Genomic DNA, 20,155 nt, shown 5'->3' on the forward strand with positions numbered 1-20,155 from the left:
CCATCTTGATGCCCTAATGATTACTTCCACTGCCATGGTAAAAGCCAGTGGAGAAATGGTGCATCCTGCCATTATTCCAACCTCTAAGCATTGCCATGCGGTGCTGAATTTTGGAGTTGAGAAACTAAATTGCAAATCTCCAAAATAGGCTTTCACTAAATTTGTTATTGACATTGGTACTCTAAAAAAAACAAATGCTGCCCAAAGAAGCTCATGTGGCACTGACCCATATGCATTAGCCAAATCCAGGAATGTCACATGGGGCTCCTTCCTCTCCTTTTTAACTGATTGAATTCGTTGCCAGATAACATTGATGTGTTCTAAGCATCCTGAGAACCCTGGACTGCCCGCTTTTTGAACTGAAGTGTCAATGAAGCCATTCTTTAATAGGTAGGTTGACAATCTCTGCGCAATAATGCTGAAGAAAATCTTAAATTCAACGTTTAATAGTGAAATAGGACGAAACTGACTGATGCTTGTAGCATCTTTTTCTTTAGGTATAAAGACTCCACCTGCTCGGCGCCATGCTCTAGGTACAACCTGCTTTTCCCAGGCCACTTTTATCAATTTCCACAAAATTCGTAGAACTCCTGAAGCACTCTTGTACACTCTGTACGTAACTCCATTAGGCCCTGGAGATGAAGCAGCCTTTGCCTTTCTCACAACCTGCTCTATCTCTTTCCTCTTAAGTGCACAGACCTCCATTTGGTATTCTTCAGGACAAGCGGTCAGTCTGTGAACAAGACAAGAGTGTGCAAGTCGTTTTTCTGAATATCCAGTACTCCTGTTGTTTCAGTGTAGTATCTACCACAAGGTAAGTTTGTTTTCGATTCTCTAGTTATTTTCTGTTTTTGCCTTCTCACAAATTTGTATTTTAATTAGACGCGTTCCCACTTTATTTAACAGCCGCTCTGAATAGTATTGCAGTTTAAATTTTATAGCAATTAAGTGAGCGCTGTCCAACAGCTAGTTTCGGGTAATTTGCGTTCGCTGTGTTAATTGCTGGGCAGAAACAGCAACTGTAAAACAGATATAAACTCGAATTGATCCAGAACAAGGCCAGGAAAAGTGGTCAGTCCATGAACAAGACAAGAGCGCGCAAGTCGTTTTTCTGAATATCCAGTTCTCCTGTTGTTTCAGTGTAGTATCTACCACAAGGTAAGGTTGTTTTCGATTCTCTGGTTATTTTCTGTTTTCTCCTTCTCACAAATTTGTATTTTAATTAGAGCATTCCCACTTTATATAACAGCTGCTCTGAATAGTATTGCAGTTTAAATTTTATAGCACTTAAGTGAGCGCTGTCCAACAGCTAGTTTCGGGTAATTTGCATTTGCTGTGTTAATTGCTGGGCAGAAACAGCAACTGTAAAACAGATATAAACTCGAATTGATCCAGAACAAGGCCAGGACAAGTGGTCAGTCCGTGAACAAGACAAGAGCGCGCAAGTCGTTTTTCTGAATATCCAGTTCTTCTGTTGTTTCAGTGTAGTATCTACCACAAGGTAAGGTTGTTTTCGATTCTCTGGTTATTTTCTGTTTTTGCCTTCTCACAAATTTGTATTTTAATTAGACGCCTTCCCACTTTATATAACAGCCGCTCTGAATAGTATTGCAGTTTAAATTTTATAGCACTTAAGTGAGCGCTGTCCAACAGCTAGTTTCGGGTAATTTGCGTTTGCTGTGTTAATTGCTGGGCAGAAACAGCAACTGTAAAACAGATATAAACTGGAATTGATCCAGAACAAGGCCAGGACAAGCGGTCAGTCCGTGAACAAGACAAGAGCGCGCAAGTCGTTTTTCTGAATATCCAGTTCTCCTGTTGTTTCAGTGTAGTATCTACCACAAGGTAATGTTGTTTTCGATTCTCTGGTTATTTTCTGTTTTTGCCTTCTCACAAATTTGTATTTTAATTAGACGCGTTCCCACTTTATATAACAGCCGCTCTGAATAGTATAGCAGTTTAAATTTTACAGCACTTAAGTGAGCGCTGTCCAACAGCTAGTTTCGGGTAATTTGCGTTTGCTGTGTTAATTGCTGGGCAGAAACAGCAACTGTAAAACAGATATAAACTCCAATTGATCCAGAACAAGGCCAGGACAAGCGGTCAGTCCGTGAACAAGACAAGAGCGCGCAAGTCGTTTTTCTGAATATCCAGTTCTTCTGTTGTTTCAGTGTAGTATCTACCACAAGGTAAGGTTGTTTTCGATTCTCTGGTTATTTTCTGTTTTTGCCTTCTCACAAATTTGTATTTTAATTAGACGCGTTCCCACTTTATATAACAGCCGCTCTGAATAGTATTGCAGTTTAAATTTTATAGCACTTAAGTGAGCGCTGTCCAACAGCTAGTTTCGGGTAATTTGCGTTTGCTGTGTTAATTGCTGGGCAGAAACAGAAACTGTAAAACAGATATAAACTCGACTGTCCTCACTCAGGCGTTAGTACGCATTATATCTATCTATGTAGTGTGCGCGCTGTCGCGGAAGCGCTAGCAGAAGCGTTCAGCCTCCCCGTGTGAAGACTCTACCTGTGCGACTCCACCGAGCAAGGACTCCGGCAAGGCACTTTCCCACTTCTATTGTATTTCCCTTTCACAACATGTGCTTTCAATACATTCCTGTTGTCTCTCGACAAAGTGCACTCATCACGCACAGAAGGCAGCACAATCCTGCTAATCTGCGTCCCATTCTCTTATCAACACACACACCTCTCTCTCTTTCTATGGGTCTATGGAATTGTCAGTCAGCAGTCAATAAGGCTGACTTCATTCCAGCCTTTGCATCTCATTCTACTCTTAATATATTGGGCTTGACTGAGACCTGGATCCGTCCAGAAGACTCAGCAACCCCTGCTGCTCTCTCTAACAACTTCTCTTTCTCCCACACCCCTCGCCAGTCTGGGAGGGGTGGGGGTACTGGTCTTCTCATTTCTAACAACTGGATATACTCAACTCTCTCTTCTCTATGCAATAACAACTCGTTTGAATATCATGCAATTACACTTACAACTCCCATTAGGATCCATATTGTAGTTATTTATCGTCCCCCAGGTCAACTGGGAAGCTTTGTTGAGGAGCTGGATGTGCTGCTGTCCTCTTTCCCTGAGGATGGCACCCCACTCGTAGTCTTTGGTGATTTCCAAAAAAAAAAACATATAGTGTACTTAAAACTCAAAAATAATAGTTAGTTAAACTTTTTAGCACATTTTGAGTAAAATATACTTTCCATTATAACTTAGTTATAGACAGCAAAATCCCCAGAGTTAAATTAACACTGCTCAGTGAACATTTGGTCCCACTCTAAAGAGAGTTAAAGTAACTCTGAATCCGTGTTAAAGGATTCAGAGTTAGTTATAGTTAGATTGTCACCTGGATCAGCATACATGGTGGTGGCCATCTTGATTTGGGTAAAAGACTGGAATGGACTTTCCTCATGCTTTTTATACCTGTGCTGTGTTGCATCATGGGAAGTGGGAGATACCAAGTATGGTGGGAAAGGAAGGGGAATTGATGTCAATGTCTATTTTCTCTAATTATTGCTGAAGTTTACTTATTGAAGTTTGTACTGTTATTGAAATTTGTGTGGTGAAGGAAATGGAGTTCCTTGATCACATAATCTTTTTACTTGATATTTATTACATGTTCATGGTCTTTATTACGTCCCCATATGATTATTGCTGAGAAATGGTTGTACCCAGGTGTATAAATTCTCACATAATGAAGTGATCAGGAGAGCTAAGACTGGTGGTAGTGAATGCTGTATCAACTGAATACTCTGATTGAAGTATTAGACCTGATGCAAGGTTATTGTTTTTGGTATATTGAAGTTGTTGTTTTTTCTTTCCTTCTGTTAATTTTTCATGCTGTGGCACCTGTGAGCACCTTGCACTTTACTGGCTTGGGAGAACGTAAATAAATATAAAAATGGCATTCAGCGTCCTCCATGTGTTATTTTGAAGAACTCTGGATGTTTCGGTGACATGCCTCTTAACAGACACAAAATGCAATTAAAATGTCTGTCAACATGAACAGGGCCCCCCAGATCTCCAAGATCTGCTTTTGAAGAAATATGGTAGTATCGTACTTCAGCACACATTCTATCAGCTGCAGTTCTGGCACCTCAAGCTTTGTTTATATACTCACCGCGTCCACATGAACGCGAAGGTGCGCAAGGGCCCGTTTCGCTTGGCACCCACGGCAGATTTTGTAACTGCGCACACGGCTCCGCATCCAAAGATACACGACTTCGATCCGAATCTGGCCGAGCATATATGTATTTTGTGTTTTTAGACCCAGTTTGTGCGTCTAGTAGTTGCTTAAATTTACAAAATGAGCCAACAATAGCAGACATAAGCCCTTTAAATTATGGTCCATGTTTTATAAAAAAAAAATCTCAAAACTAAATGAAAATGCTTAGTGAAATTATAAAATATGTCAGTTATCGTTAATTTAGTTGTATACGCTATGTTCCCGGATTCATTTATTTTGTTCGAGTGTAACAAGTATCCTTATAATCAAGGTTTACTGCTTCACATGATTCTTTTGTAGTGTGGTTTTGGTGAAGTGTACTAAAATAAACATTCAATTGTGTACCTTACTTCTTCTCACCGCTGATTAATGGTGGTTTAAAAGGCAATTACTCCGAGTCGCCTCCTGTCGTTTCAAAGAATAGTACAACGGTGAGCGCGTTGAGTATAGTCTGTTAGGGAAGGTGCACGCGCAGGCTGCGGAGGCTCGCACTGCGGAGCCAGGCAAAAGTATAAACAAGGCTTAAGTCCCAATACTGTATAACTCGACGTACATTCACATCTGACATGATGCACTTTGTTTGAGTGCGTACGCCTGAAGCGCGCGCGCGCACTGTAAAACAGCGCCAAACTGGACTTTATCTTTCCGATTTTTGTTGGGTCAGACCCATCTGCTAGCGATGGGGGGCAGAGACTGAGAGAGCTACATGGACAATTATGCACCAAACAAGCCACTTTGAATTGTTACTGTTTTCATGAATACAAAAGTTGGGTGACACTCCCCTTAGACTAAAAAAAGTTGGATGACCCTCCCCTCAACAAAGAATAAAAAGACATGACCCTCCCCTATTTTCCTCCAGTGGTCCATTCCATAAATACCGAACGGTCCCTTAGGATCATAATTTTCAGCAATATGAGATATATGAGAATACTGCTGAAGGATTTGAGGGCGAACCAAACACAAATGAATCTTCCAGGTGATTCGTTCAAACATAATTCCAGTACCTTGGAATGACCCCAAGGTTGAAATCTCTTAAAACCACAGAGACTAAGACTTTACATATAAAATACATAAAATCATCCCAAAACAATTATTGACGGACTTCTTTGAAACATTGTTCAACTACATAATCCTATAATGTATCTACAACCTCTGTATGTGTCTATTATGCTTAGATCACATACAAATCATGTAATTGTTATAACTATTAGATGTTTGAATGAAAGTGTGTCTTGTTTACTATCAGTACAATCATATGTTCTTAATTCAGAAGATGGCTTGATTGAAATCTGTGTAAAATGTTTAGTGTTCTTATAATAGGAACCATGTCTAAACTGTACACTTTTGTACTCTGCTAGAGCCGGAGAGTAAAGAGATCACAGATAATGCATGATTTCCGATGAGAGGTGAAGAGAATGCCACCTCTCCTAATTGGTCATCCAAGAGGCTGGACAAACAGCTGAGTTTAAAATCTTAGGACCCGAAAAAAGCCAGAGTTTTAGTTGGGTTGAAAGAGTTTGGTTGAGTTGAATTTGTTCGCTAGTGCAGATTTACAGAAGTCATGGAGAAGCCATGACTGGTAACCGGACAGACGAGTAACCATGTAGGAGAGCAGACAAAATAACACAAACAAAGATCAGAAGAACATGGGTTAAACAGCTTCATTCAAGCCATCTAACTACTCTCGTCTCACTTTTATTTCTTTTTCTTAGTTTTCTTTTATTTTCAGTTGAGAGAAAAACGTTAAGTTCTAAGTTAAGTTTTGCTGCAAAGTTTCGTTTAAACGATTCGACTGCAAAGCCCGCTTTCCAACTTCAAAGACTTTCATCCATCCGCCAACACACCACGTGATTGGCCGCCCAAGACATCTATCCACGCACGAGGAGACCGCCAGCCAATCCACGAACCCGGGAAACACCCTTTTTCCCTGACAAAGGAATCCCCAAAGGAACGCAAAGACAAGCAAGTAGCCTCCAGACTCTTAACTGAACTGGTGCTTTGATATAACATTTAATAACCCCGCTTAAGAAACGATAGAAGGGTTAAATTAATGATTGATGGTTCATTCAGGTCATGTCTTATAAGTGCATACAGAAACTTGGGATTTCATCATCTCACTCTTAAAACTCATTCTTTCCTCACTCGCTTTCTTTCTGCAACTCGTATGAATGTGTGTGTGCGTCTGGTTGTGTTAGATATTAGTTTTATGTGTTAGAATAATCAATAAAGTCTTCTTTGTATTTTAAAGATAATTGTTCTTGTGTCATGTGCTTATGAATGTAATGTCTAAAACTGCTAATCCAAGTTACCTTGCTTATATTTAGTGCTGCACTATAGTTTAGATATTTATATCTGCTTTAGAGCTGATAGTTACGGCCCGTTCAAATGAACGCTGGACGAGTCATTTGCTCGGCCGTTTAAGTGATTCTTTTAAGATTCCATATACAATAATTAATAATTCCTTTTGAGCTAAATTGACCTGTCTGACCCTAAACAGTTAGTACACATTTACTACACTGTATATTAGCACCGTTTGTTGTTTGTTTTTGGCATATGATAGAACTTTTGGACTTGGAAACAGTGACGTCAGACTTAACAAGGGGACTGAAACTGTCACAGTGTCTGGTTGTGTTTCCCTTGTTTGTCACTAGAGGTCCTCGTTTTCACTGTGTCTTTCACATTTGACTTCATTTCCCAGCATTCTGTCTGTCACTCATCAGTTCATTGTACTCAGCTGTTTCCCATCACCTTGTTAGATTGTGTGTATAAATACCCTGTCTGTTATAGTATTTGTTACGGATTCCTTGTTTTGTGTCACACCACTTCAGGTCTGTTATTGTTCGAGTTCCTGTTTTGTTTCTTGTTTTTACGGCTTTATTTGGATTTTGACCCCTGCATGTTGACGACGAGTTTGGATTACCCTTTATTAAACTACTGCTCATGGATTCTCTGTTTCCCGTGTGGTTTTCGTGACAGAAACACAAATGTTTTAAAGTTAAGTGAAGATGGACATTTTTAATTAGTCAAAATATTATTTTTTTTACATTGATTTATTACATGGAACATTTGTGTTTCCATGCATTTTGTTGGGATGTCTTTTCTTGTATAGCCTCAGAGCCTCTTTCCCTCAGAGAACCGCCCCTTTTTAAAGGGTGCCTAGAGGATCTACATACGGTTCCGCCAGTGTGGCAAAGTGAAGAACCCCAAAAGGTTTCTCCAGGCACCTTTTATTTTTACAGTGCAGTTGTAGTTCTCTATTTTCTGTTCTTATGTTCCTCTTTCCTTCAGTGATTTTGCTTGTTAACAGCAGGTGTCTTTCACTAATGCTCAACAATCACATAATTATCTCACTGCAACACTAGGTCAATATTACTTTTACTCTTTAAAGTGTGGAAATCTCTTTATTTGCTATATTTTTTAGTAGTCATATAAGTTATATTTCTTAGTGGTCATATAAGTTAATTAGTTCACTGTAATACTTTTCTCCCTTTATTAGTGCATTCTAATTTTTTTTTTTAATACATTTAAATGACAGTTGGTCAATTTAAGGCCGTCGGGATCAGGGATTGGGGTGGAGGAGATGAGGCGAGGACTCAAACGTTGAAGAAATAGCTTTTATTAATGATAAAAATAAAACAACAATCAAAAACTACGCCGAGGGGGAAAACATGACTTGACTTGTTTGTCAACGAAGCAACTCGGCCCTCATACTGTATATGACGTCACTTCCACACTTCAAACGTTCTGGTATGTTTTGCGCATCCGAGTCAGAGAAAAAACATGGACGCTACCCGGAAATCTGTTGCTATGGTAGCACTGGCCGAGTACCAGGCGCTTTTCAAAACACAGCCATTTGAACTTCTAAAATTTTCACTATATTTCATGTTTTAGTTATCTTCTGTTAGCAACGGTAGCCACATTAGGAACATCCGTTTGAAACAATGCTTCATTCAATATTGCACTCACAACAAGACCGATTCCCATACCCACGGGCATTGATATGGACGCAGTAAGGTATTGCAGTAATACGAGTGATTAAAATCGTTATTTAAACAACCAAATCGGTCCAAAAACAATGAAAACAATTCATAAAAGTCACACAGGATGCAGCCATCTTGAATTCCGTATCGGAATTCTTGCTCAGTGTCCTAACAGTTGTCCGACTTCTGAGCTGGGAAATCCGTGGAAAGGGGGCGTGTTGGCGCATGTTGCTAGGAAACGTCTGTCTTCCTAGTCGGAACTCCGACATTGATAAATAATAGAACGCACCTATTAGACAATCAACAAGAGAGAACATGGCACAAGGAAACACACATGACAAGCCATGTCCTCACACCAAACATGACTTGAACACAAGCACATGGCCAGTAAAACTCAAAGCTTATTAAAGCTTATAAAAGTTTATTAAAGCTTAATAAACAAACTACAGCTAGTTCAAAAACGCAGCAGCTCGAGTTCTTACCAGAACCAAGAAGTATGACCATATTAGCCCGGTTCTGTCAACACTGCATTGGCTGCCTATTAAACCTCGTATAACTTTTAAAATATTGCTGATTACTTACAAAGCACTAAATGGTTTAGCTTCGCAGTACTTGAGCGAGCTCTTAACGCATTATAGTCCTTTCACGTCTATTGCGATCTCGAGTTCTGGCCAGTTGATAATACCTAGAATATCAAAATCAACTGCTGGCGGTAGATCCTTTTCCTATTTAGCACCAAAACTTTGGAACAGTCTTCCTAACATTGTCCGGGACGCATACACAGTCTGTCAGTTCAAAGACATCTCTTTGACCTAGAATTTACATAATACATTATCGACTTCTATAATTCGATATTAGGCTGCATAGATTAGGTCAGCCAGAACTGGGAACACTTCCCTTAAATCCTGATGTATACCACAGCCGGGAAAAGAGAACACCCAGAAATCTATACAACAATTTTAACAACATACATCTCATCTTACATGATAATATTCCTATGCATAGATAGATGACGTTAAAGAACATTACATACCGACGATGCTCGTTTATAGCTTGAACGTGAGCAGAAGGACTTAGATTGATACACAAATACAAGACACAAGCGTCAGAAGACATTATTGAGCGCTCCCTGATGACATCATTAAAGGAAGCCGTAGAACAAACGTGACTGTGATTCCTTTAGTATACCACAAGGGGGAGACAACAAGTAACAATACAGAACACTCCCCGTCTGGTGTCCCTGGATACCATTACTTAATACATGTCTGAAAAGTCAGTAGTAATCTAGTCTTCGGATGGTAAAACGAGGACCAACTCTGTAACTGGCCTCAGTAACACTTTAGGCCCGTCTGGATGTGCTTCTTTCGCTTCCACTTTGCGTACCGTCTTTGCTGGGAAACACTTCTGCTATACGCCCTGTAGGCCATGTGTTACTTTTGGCTTGACTGACCTTGATGAGCACTAGACTCCCCTTAGTAAGATTTGGCTTGTCAGACTGCCTCTTCCTTCTTGTCTGCAGAGTGGACAGGTATTGTTTCCTCCATTTGTCCCAGAAGGTGTTGGCGAGACTTTGTACCTGTCTCCACTGACATTTGTACAAGTCTTTGACATCAAAGTCGCCTGGAGGAGCAAGAGAGGGACCAGTTTTATGTGTTAACAGAGTTGCAGGGGTATCTGGATCTGTAGACACAGGTATATGCGGCCTGTAATTTACAATGGCTGTCACTTCGGCCATCAAGCTGACTAGGACCTCATGGTGATTTTTGAAGACCCAAACTGTAAGAACATTGAGTCCAAGATCTTGCATGTCAGCCCTATCATCCTTTCCCAGGCTCCGCCCTTATGAGAGGCGTGAGGGGGGTTAAACTCCCACACGCAACCTTGATCTGTAAGAAACCTCTCTACTTTACCATTGATGTTGGAAGGGATCAGTAGCTCATAACAGGCTCCAACAAAATTGGTTCCCCTGTCTGAGCATAGATTCTTGCCAGTCCGCGAATGGCGATGAACCTTCTCAAGGCACTGATGAAGGAAGAAGTGTCCATTGAATCGATGTTTTCGATGTGGATGGCAAGAATGCTTTGACAGCAGAACAAGACCGCCCATCTTTTACTGTTTGCATGACCTGTAGAGAAGGACTATATGGGTGAGACATGAAATGGCACGTGTGAGTGACTTTCAGCTTGAGAAGTGGCAAAACCGTTGGGACCCAAGTAGTCTCTCCATGACAGTTGTGCTCAGGGTAGACACAAGGGGGCGGACATCTACGTCCTGTTCTGGATTCACTAGGTCAAGGGTGGCCTGGATACACTAGGTCAAGGGTGGCCTGCTGGTTATGTGTTTCCTCGGGCTGTGATGTCTTTGAGGCGTGCTGCTGAGATGAATCTCGTTGCGTGATCAGCAGGATTGTTATCCGTTGATACAAAGTTCCACTGTGTGGGGTTGGAGAACCTTCTTATCCGCTGCACTCTGTTGTTCACGTAGACATAAAATCGACTAGGGGTGGCACGATCCGCTTTTTTTGCCTCCGATACCGATTCCGATACTTGGGACTCAGTATTGGCCGATACCGATCCGATCCAATACTAAAATAATAATTAAAAAAACAGTGCCAAATTACCTAATAAACTGTATCTGTATGCCTCACTGTGGGGAAGAGACTGGGATTATTCTTTTGTTAAAGGCATCAAAGCTTGACTTAAACATTATTTTCCTTACTTTGTAAAACAATACAGAGAAAATATATACTATATATTTAAAATAAATTTATTTTAAAATTTTAAGCGCAACTTTTTAATGAAGCAGCAACATATGATACATAGATTGGACAGAAAAACTAAGGCTATCAATAAACTGCCATTGCGCAAAAGTATTGTAATATGAAAGGCTCCAATTCAGAGCAGCACGAAACCTTATGCGCATCCCGTGCGCAGAATGATGCGCTCGAAGCAACATGGAGTCACGGTGCGCAGCGCGTCGCATTGAAAAGTTCAAAGCACAAAAGTAAGATATACATATATTTCTTTATTTATTCATTAGTTTGAGCCTTTTAACAGTTTTAAATTTCAGTTAATGTGCGTGTGAAGAGCAATTATATCGCTCTCTACTCCAGTGTTGTGATCACTGAGGTGTGTTGTGATCTAACAGACACCCGGTTGAAAGTAACATGTGAAACTCCAGCACGTTAAAGTCCTTTTATGCAAACCATAGACCTTTATCTACATATCTACAGTATAATAATAGGAACATTGACTCATCTTGGAGAGAGTTTCATCGTGTTTACTGTTTTACCCGAGCGCGACGCGCTGTTTGAGTGCTAAGAATGACTGACAGCCGCAGCGGAGGGAAGCACTTAGGTGAGGATTAATTTAACGATTTAAATCTGTACCTCACATTAAACTATATGTAATGGCTTCAGAAATCTTGGAATACAGTACACGAAAACATTATAGTGCTTTATAATGTTTTTGTGCCTTTTGTGTTGTATAACAATAACATACGTAGGCTATACAATATCGGATCGGATTTGGATGGTCTCGTCTGGCGATACCCGATCCGGCAAATATTGCTAGTATCGGAGCAATACCAATACTGAGTGTCGGATCGGCGCACCCCTAAAATCGACGCTTTTTATTGTGGATGTAGCCCAACACTACCTTACTATCTGTGAAATAGCTGATGTCATCTATCTAAATGTCCTGCAATGTCCACTGCTAACACGGCAGCACATATTTCCAACCGTGGGATAGTCAACTCTTGTCGAGGGGCTAGTTTTGCTTTGCCTAGAACAAAGCCTATGTGGCAGCTTCCATCTTGATAAAAGAGCCTAAAGTAGGCCACAGCTGCTACTGACTTGACTGATGCATCCGAGAAAATGCAAAGTTCTCTGTGTTGGGCTGTGGGAGGAGAGACCTGCGGATAGGACCTAGGTATCTGTAGGTTTCTGAGCTCTTGGAGTGATTCTCTCCATGCTGTCCATAGCTGCTCTTTCTTGGCAGGTAGCGGTGCGTCCCGGTCGTGGCAGTCAACTGTTAATTCCCGAAGAATGGCTTTTCCCTGCAACAAGATCGGGGCGACGAATCCTAAGGGGTCATACAGGCTGTTAATGGTTGACAAGACTCCACGTCGCATAAAGGGTTTGTGTTCGTCAGACACCTGAAATGTGAATGTGTCGTTCTTCAGGTCCCAACTGACACCTAAACTTCGCTGCAGGGGAAGATCATCGGCTCCCAGATCTAGATCCTTTAGGTCGCTGGCATGATTGTCTGAGGGGAAGGCTGCCATAACCTCTGCATTGTTTGACGCAATCTTATGCAGCCTGAGGTTGGAGCGTGCCAGCATCTGCTGTGTTCTTTTAAGCAGATCGATGGCAACTGAAGCTGAAGGTAGAGATTTTAATGTATCATCTACGTAGAAGTTCCTCTCCACGAATCTTATAGCATCTCCTCCAAAGGTCTCCTCTCCCTCTTGCGCAGTCCTTCTCAGTCCAAAGATAGCTACGGCCTGCGAAGGACTGTTACCAAACACATGCACGTGCATTCTATATTCCTTGATGTCTCTGTTAAAGTCATTGTCTTGATACCACAGAAAACGTAAGAAGTTTCGGTGGTCTGGTCTGACAAGGAAGCAGTGGAAAATCTGCTGGATGCCTGCTGTGACGGCAACCGAGTCCTGGCGGAAACGAAGGAGCACGCCTAGGAGGTTATTATTAAGATCAGGACCAGTCAGGAGGACGTCGTTAAGAGAGACGCCATCGTGCTTAGCACTTGAGTCGAAGACTGCTCTGATCTGTCCAGGTTCCTTAGGGTGATACACCCCAAAAATAGGTAGATACAAGCACTCCTCCTCAGGTTCGAGCGGGGGTGCTTCTTCTGCATGTTCATTCTGAAATATCTTCTCTGCGTTCTTTCCACTCTGGATTCCTGTTAAAGGAGCGCTGGAGTGATCTGAAAGAGCTTCGGCCTTGTTGTTGGGCAGGTGACGTCTCTGTGTCTTAAAGGGTAAGGGAGCCGTCCAACTGTTATCTTTATGTTTGTGAAACCCTAGTTCCATGATGTTCAGAAACGCCACATCTTCAAATGAAGGTGCAATTTTGTCGTTGTCTTTGGATCTCTGAAACACAGCGCATCCTATGTGGTCTTTCCTGTTCTTGCAAATGAGAGACCCAGTGCCGTCATGTGTTTCTTTCACAAAGTAGCGGTTGGGACATGACTTGAAGAGGGATGCTCGTCCGTTTTCCAGTGTGTTAATGTAGAAGGTGTTTACTGTGTCTGGTTAGTGGACCTTACCAAGGCAGACACTGCACACTATAACCCAGCCCAAGTCGAGCGTTTGCGCGTATGGAGAGTCGTGCGGGTCGTTAATTTGATTACGCACTTTATGAACTCTGATGAGGTCTCTGCCAAGCAGCAACATGAGAGGGACTTCTTCATCCAAAGATTGCACCTGGAAGCCGTGCGCTCTTCTCCCTGACTTCTCCACTATTCCCGCACATGTCCTGAGGGCATATGGAGAACGGTCACTTTTCACATTGAAGAGCTCGAAGAATTCTGACCTTACCACCGATTACTCTGGTGGTCCAAAATGGCGTACAACTTGACTGCTTTATTCCGTTGGCCGTTAGGGAAAACTCTGACCAAACAAATCTTAGAACAGGATCTTCCAGTCGTGTCTCCGCCACAAACTTCTGTACACTTTGATGTCACTGCAATGCTTGGACCGACACTCTAATCCTCCCCGCCACTGACCTCCAGTACAAGGAAAAAACATGAAACTTGGGTCGTAGGGTGCTGTGTCTAGATATGCAAGGCCTGGGAGTTCACCTTCCGATTTTACGGCTTGTACCTCTGTCAACAAGTCTTCCAGCTCCCTGAGTTTCTGATTGTCTTTATTTGAAATCCTAGGAAAGTTATCTAATCTCCTCCATAGTGCGTCCTCGATGACTTCAGGTGCACCGTAGTACTCTTCTAGTCTCTCCCACACGATTAACAGCCCTTTTTCTGGGTCGTTGACGTGCTGATTCTGGCCCTAGCCATTTTACTAACAAGTCTATTTCTTCTTTTGCGGTCAGATTAAGGCCTTTGACAGTGTTCAGGAAAGACGCCCTCCATGCCCTGTAATTTCCAGGCCTATCATCAAACTTCACCATTCGGTTGAAACTATCTCTCGTCTGGTAAGGATGCTTACAGAGTCTGTCACATTTTTATTCTTGTTAGACGAACCTCTGAGCAACTTGTCTCGTTGTTCACTATGGACAAACCTACTAGGCGGGTAGTGCCGGCCGTCATAAGCCCCTATGTGAGTCTCTTGATATGCTTGTTGGTGTTTACTCATAGGTGTGGCTAATGGCAGGTGATAGCTGTCGCAAATTCTGTGACCCAGGTGCTCAGTGTGTTTCCTGTCTCCTATTAGTGTGTGTGCGGGGTTCTTACTTATCGTGTAAGAACATTTTTGAGCACGGTGTGCTTCAATATGTGGGTCTTCATTCCTTTCAGGCTTGATCTGTGTGGGCTGATAAGGGAGTGCTGTAGGCGCTTGCGGAGGGGGCATTTGCTGAGGTTGGGTGGTGGTGGGGGAACCCTGTAGTTGCGCCCATGGTTTTAGACTGCTGTCCAGTACACTATGTTTTTGTACATACTCTTCAGTCATTTGCATGGCGTTGTGAGATCGCTGCTCTGATCCACTCCTCAGCTCAGGGCCATGCTCATCATCCTCGTACTCCAGAGCAGCCTCTAAAGCCTCTGCTTTAGCTAAGGCCGCAGCTGCTGTCTTTTCTACATTCAGTTTATCCAATGACGCTTCCAATTGTGCTTTTTGAATTTTGATTTGCATCTCTTTTTCAGCATATGCTACTTTTGCTCTGGCTGCCTCCGCTTCTGCGCATGCCATGACTGCGGCTGCGTTTGATCTGCTAGAGCGGCTGGATGTGTGGGAAGCTTGAGATCTGGTTTTCCATGAGCCGATTGATTGTGCATCCTCTTGGAACATTGTGTGTGCTGGCTACCTTTATTTCAGCGGTATAGCGTGCAGGGTCCTATCTGCTGTAGATCAGCTCGTTTATGAAACGTTGTTTTACATTTACATTTACATTTACATTTATTCATTTAGCTGACGCTTTTATCCAAAGCGACTTACAATTGCTATATTTCAGAGGTCGCACGCCTCTGGAGCAATTAGGGGTTAAGTGTCTTGCTCAGGGACACATTGGTGTCTCACAGTGGATTCGAACCCAGGTCTCTTTTTTTCGTTTTACTGTTCCGTCCTTGTTACAACCCTTCGTGTAAATTGACAGACAGTTTAACTCCTGCTCTACTCACCACACTGGACGAAGGTGAATCGTTTACTTTAATGATGACCAAAGATAGGGTAAAACTGAAACCAAAGATATACATAAATGAGTACTAAATATTCAAAAATACACATGTTTTAAACAATACTAGTACAAATAACTTGTTATTTTACACAATGAAATTACTATTTAAAGGTATTTTTAGACATAACTTAGCTCAGACTATTCTGATTATACTGCACCCGGGAAAAGAGAACACCCAGAAATCTATACAACAATTTTAACAACATACATCTCATCTTACATGATAATATTCCTATGCATAGATAGATGACGTTTAAGAACATTACATACCGACGATGCTCGTTTATAGCTTGAACGTGAGCAGAAGGACTTAGATTGATACATGAATACAAGACACAGCCGTCAGAAGACATTCCTGAGCGCTCCCTGATGACATCCCTAAAGGAAGCCGCAGAACAAACGTGACTGTGATTTCTTTAGTATACCACAAGGGGGAGACAACAAGTAACAATACAGAACAATGCAGAATTAAGATGGTAAATATTTAATTGATTAGTTGTCAATACAATATATAGGGTATGGTTTTACCCCTAAATTCAGCATATTGACACAAAATAATAATTGCAAATCCACCTTTCGTTGCCAGTCCAGTTGTTTCTATGAGATGCATTTGCTTCTCTTTTCTGAAGCTTTCAGCAGTCTGTAAAAATATACCTCAGATTTGTTGTCAAATCTAGTTGTACAGTCAATCGCAAAGCTCATTCCCATTTTAGATGCGTTTTGTGTGTTTTTTGCGGCATTCACAGTTAAAGCAAATGCTGCCGCTCAGACTTTTTGCCACTTAGTGGGTGTAACCGCAGTCACTCCGGCCAGCGGTGATGTCATGCGCATACCATCTATTTGCAAAAAAAACAAAAAATTAAAAAAACAAAGAGGCCTCCTAAGACAGTTTAGATGCTATAAGAACACTAGTATAATGTTGACACACAGTTCTTGCAACAATGGTTATTTCAAGGTGTATCACAGAAGGTATTTAAATTATGTAATGTGTTTTAAGGTATAGAAAAATTTGCCTGATGTTCAAAATATATTTCAAAGTTGTTTATTGATATGTCACAAATCTATTTTTAAACCAAATTAACCTGAAGATTATATGTATACATATAACTATTTAAAGTAAATATGAATCTAATGTTAATTTATAATATATATTATTGTTCATTGATAATTCATAAATCATTAAATAATAAATTATGTTAAAAAAATTAACTTTATTGTTCTCAAGTTAATGCAAACTACTGTTTTTTAAAATGTTTAAAAATCATAGAAACATTGTGTACTTTCTTTTTCAGGTCAATGAAGTAACTCTGCCTGATGCAAAATGGAAAATGGGACATATTTTTACTTCATGTTGTTTGAAAATCTCGGGTACATAAGATATGCTTTCTTCGGTTTAGGATTTACTCTGTACTGTGCTATCATATTATTTAATGTCCTTATCATGCTTGCAATATTTCTGGAAAGGACTTTACACAAGCCAATGTACATTCTGATTTCATGTTTGTCTTTCAACTCTGTGTTTGGAACAGCTGGTTTTTTCCCAAGAGCGCTTACAGACTTGCTATCTGATACACACTCAATCTCCCTTGAAGCATGTGTCTTGCAGTCTTTTGTAATTTTCACGTATGCCGCAAATGAATATACACTATTAATGTTAATGGCATTTGACAGATTTGCTGCAATCAGTAAACCTTTACAATACCACAACATAATTACACCAAGGTTTTTGATCGTTTCAGTTGGTATAAACATGGCTTATCCAATTATTTTACTTAGTATTAATGGCCTTTTAAGTACAAAACTGAGAATGTGTGGTAACAAATTGTTCAAGGTGTACTGCCACAACTATGAAGTAGTCAAGCTTTCTTGCGAAAGCACAATAATTAATAATATTATCGGCATGTTAATATTAATTACAACCGCTGTCATCCCTTTAAGTTTAATATTATATTCTTATGTAAAAATTATTATTGTTTGTCAAGGAAGCTCATCACAGTTCAAGGGCAAAGCTTATAAAACTTGTATTCCACACATAGTGGTCCTTTTGAATTTCTCAATGGCTGTTATTTCTGATGTCACTTTGAGTCGAGTTGTCACCTTAGAACTTCCTATATGGCTGACAGTTTTACTTTCACTGGAGTTCCTTATTATACCACCCATCCTCAACCCCCTTGTTTATGCTTTAAACCTGCCTGATATTCGCAAAAAAATTATTTGTCTTATAAACCCCTCCAGGTAGATTTTTTTTTTCTTTCATTTTTTTTTCTGGTGTAATAAATGTTAATTTAATAATATTATATAAAAAAAAAAATTAAAAAAAAAAATATATATATATATATATATATATATATATATATATTTTTTTTTTTAAGAATTGTCACCAAATGAAATGTTTCACACTCTAAAGAGTCCGTGTATCATTCGATCAGTCATTTTTTTAATTTAAAATTGAAAGTAGAAAAATTTGAAAACAGTTCCTTTTTCGTTTTTTCATTTTTTCCCCCCAAAAAAATGAAAAACAAGAATTCAGCTTGATTTTTCGTTTTTCGTTCTGAGGTAGAAAAATGAATAAACAGCTTGAATATTCAAATTCTACTTGTGGGCAGGAATGAAACGCCCCTTTCCTCTGATTTGTCAGCGGCAGATCAAGTTGTTCCGTGATCAGTTCTTCCTGCAATCTTAACGCATTTATTGCAACTGAACTAGGGCCTACATTTCAGCTTTTTCTCACTGAACAACCAGACTAACGAATGGCTCGACACAACCCATACTGGGAAAGAGCCTAGACAGGGCTTTCTTCTGTATAGACCAGCAGTTCTCAAGTGGCAGGGGGTCCGTGAAATAATTAGCTATTTAAATTTCCCGGACTGTAAAGTCAATTTTTTTTATCATGAAGCACGCTGTGATTCATTCCTAAGTGATTTAAGCCTATATGTAATGCATTTTACTTCAAATCTCATCATAATCTAAATGTTGACTTTCCAAGTTGTTGACACGCCAAGAAGGCTATTACAGTATTTTGGTTCATTTTTGGTGTGCGCCAGAAGGAGACCGAGACGCGCATCATGTTGTTTTCTTTATTTTTTCAAAGGCATATGACATTTTGTAGTCATTTTGAATGTACACAAATAAAAAAAATATATTTTACTGTTTCGAATGACAGAGTATTAAATGACAGAGTATTAAGTTATTTCCCCTGCTGAGGAACAACTCCAAGTGATGGCGCCGCATCGTGCGCTCACACAATACTATCCGTTCACTTCTGGCATTGCTAACTTGACATCGCAGCCTGTTTGTTTTTAAAATAAAACAGTCAACCAAAAAAAAAGATATTCTGCTTAATTTAATTGTCTGTTGTACAATATAGGCTGTGCCGTCAGTCACCACATATAGCTACTTGCCGTTATTCCAAACTTTCCCTTACTGTGAAGATGCTGATTTATAAGGGACTCGACTAAAGTACGAAACCTTCTTTGCATTAATAGTTAGCATCCAAATTCCAAACGTTACATTGCAAATATTGAAACGTTGGACCGAATGAGAGATGCGCAAAACAAAGTCAGTACAGTTTCAGTTTCGATTTAAATAAATTTGTTTTGGCTTGGCACAATAGGCTATTTTTATAGGCTATGTATATTTTTACTATACGTGGCTACTTATTTTTTATTCTTGTTATTTTTTGAATTTAGCATTAATTTAAGGATTTGAAATAGGCTACAGTAAAGGGAAGTAAAATATGCATAACCTATATGTTCTAAATAGTGTTTATAGTGTTAATGTTGTTTTTATTTTATTTTCCAGTATTTTACTCCATTTCGGAATAGGCTAATAATAAAATGTGTTTTTTACAACGATGTGACGTGCGAGCGTGTTTCCCTCTCAACATGACCCAGTGCGCCGTTTACAAGTGCGCATCCTTCAGATATAAATTATAGGCTAATAAATTTGAATAAAACACAAGGCCTACAGCCATGTCTAGGTGCGGGTTGTGTCGAGCCATTCGTTAGTCTGGTTGTTTGATAAGAAAAAGATGAAATGTTGTTGCAATAAAAGAGATAAGAATCAGCACATCAGCTTCAGCAGCAGAGAACTCTTAATCTGCTGTGCGGAACTGAGGAAGAACTTTTTTGGGAAAAAATGAAAAAACGAAAAAGGAACTGTTTTCTAATTTTTCTACTTTCAATTTTAAATAAAGAAAATGACTGAACGAATGATACACGGATTCTAAAGTTATGCCTTCCATGTTACATTTTAATGATTGTTGGACCAAATGGACCATATTTGGGGTGCAATGGTATGATTTGTCCACAAGCCACATTTTGGCTGCTTTTTGTCTCATCACACACAAAATCCCTTTGCAAAAGCATCAGAGAAGAAAACTTTAAGATAAGTGTGTGTGTGTGTGTGTGTGTGTGTGTGTGTGTGTGTGTGTGTGTGTGTGTGTGTGTGTGTGTGTGTGTGTGTGTGTGTGTGTGTGTGTGTGTGTGTGTGTACTTTAACCATGTAGCTCTTTGTTATAATCGCTTTACATCCAATATTGTGAAACTGACTGTCCCTGTAT

At 40.2% G+C, this 20,155-nt stretch overlaps 1 protein-coding gene across 1 annotated transcript; it reads left to right on the top strand.

Moving 5' to 3' along the window:
- Positions 1–16,915: 16,915 nt before the first annotated feature.
- LOC143715560 (olfactory receptor 51I2-like) lies at positions 16,916–17,874 on the top strand. The gene has a single exon (XM_077207359.1). The coding sequence runs from the start codon at positions 16,916–16,918 to the stop codon at positions 17,831–17,833; it is 918 nt and encodes a 305-aa protein (XP_077063474.1). The 3' UTR covers positions 17,834–17,874.
- Positions 17,875–20,155: the final 2,281 nt, after the last annotated feature.

Source organism: Siphateles boraxobius, unplaced genomic scaffold, assembly GCF_051911475.1.
Source record: "Siphateles boraxobius isolate OS27281-9 unplaced genomic scaffold, OSU_SipBor_1 6, whole genome shotgun sequence".
Classification (NCBI taxonomy): domain Eukaryota; kingdom Metazoa; phylum Chordata; class Actinopteri; order Cypriniformes; family Leuciscidae; genus Siphateles; species Siphateles boraxobius.

Coding starts and splice junctions, on each gene's coding strand:
- LOC143715560 (XM_077207359.1), top strand. CDS start 16,916: ATGGAAAATGGGACATATTTTTACTTCATGTTGTTTGAAAATCTCGGG.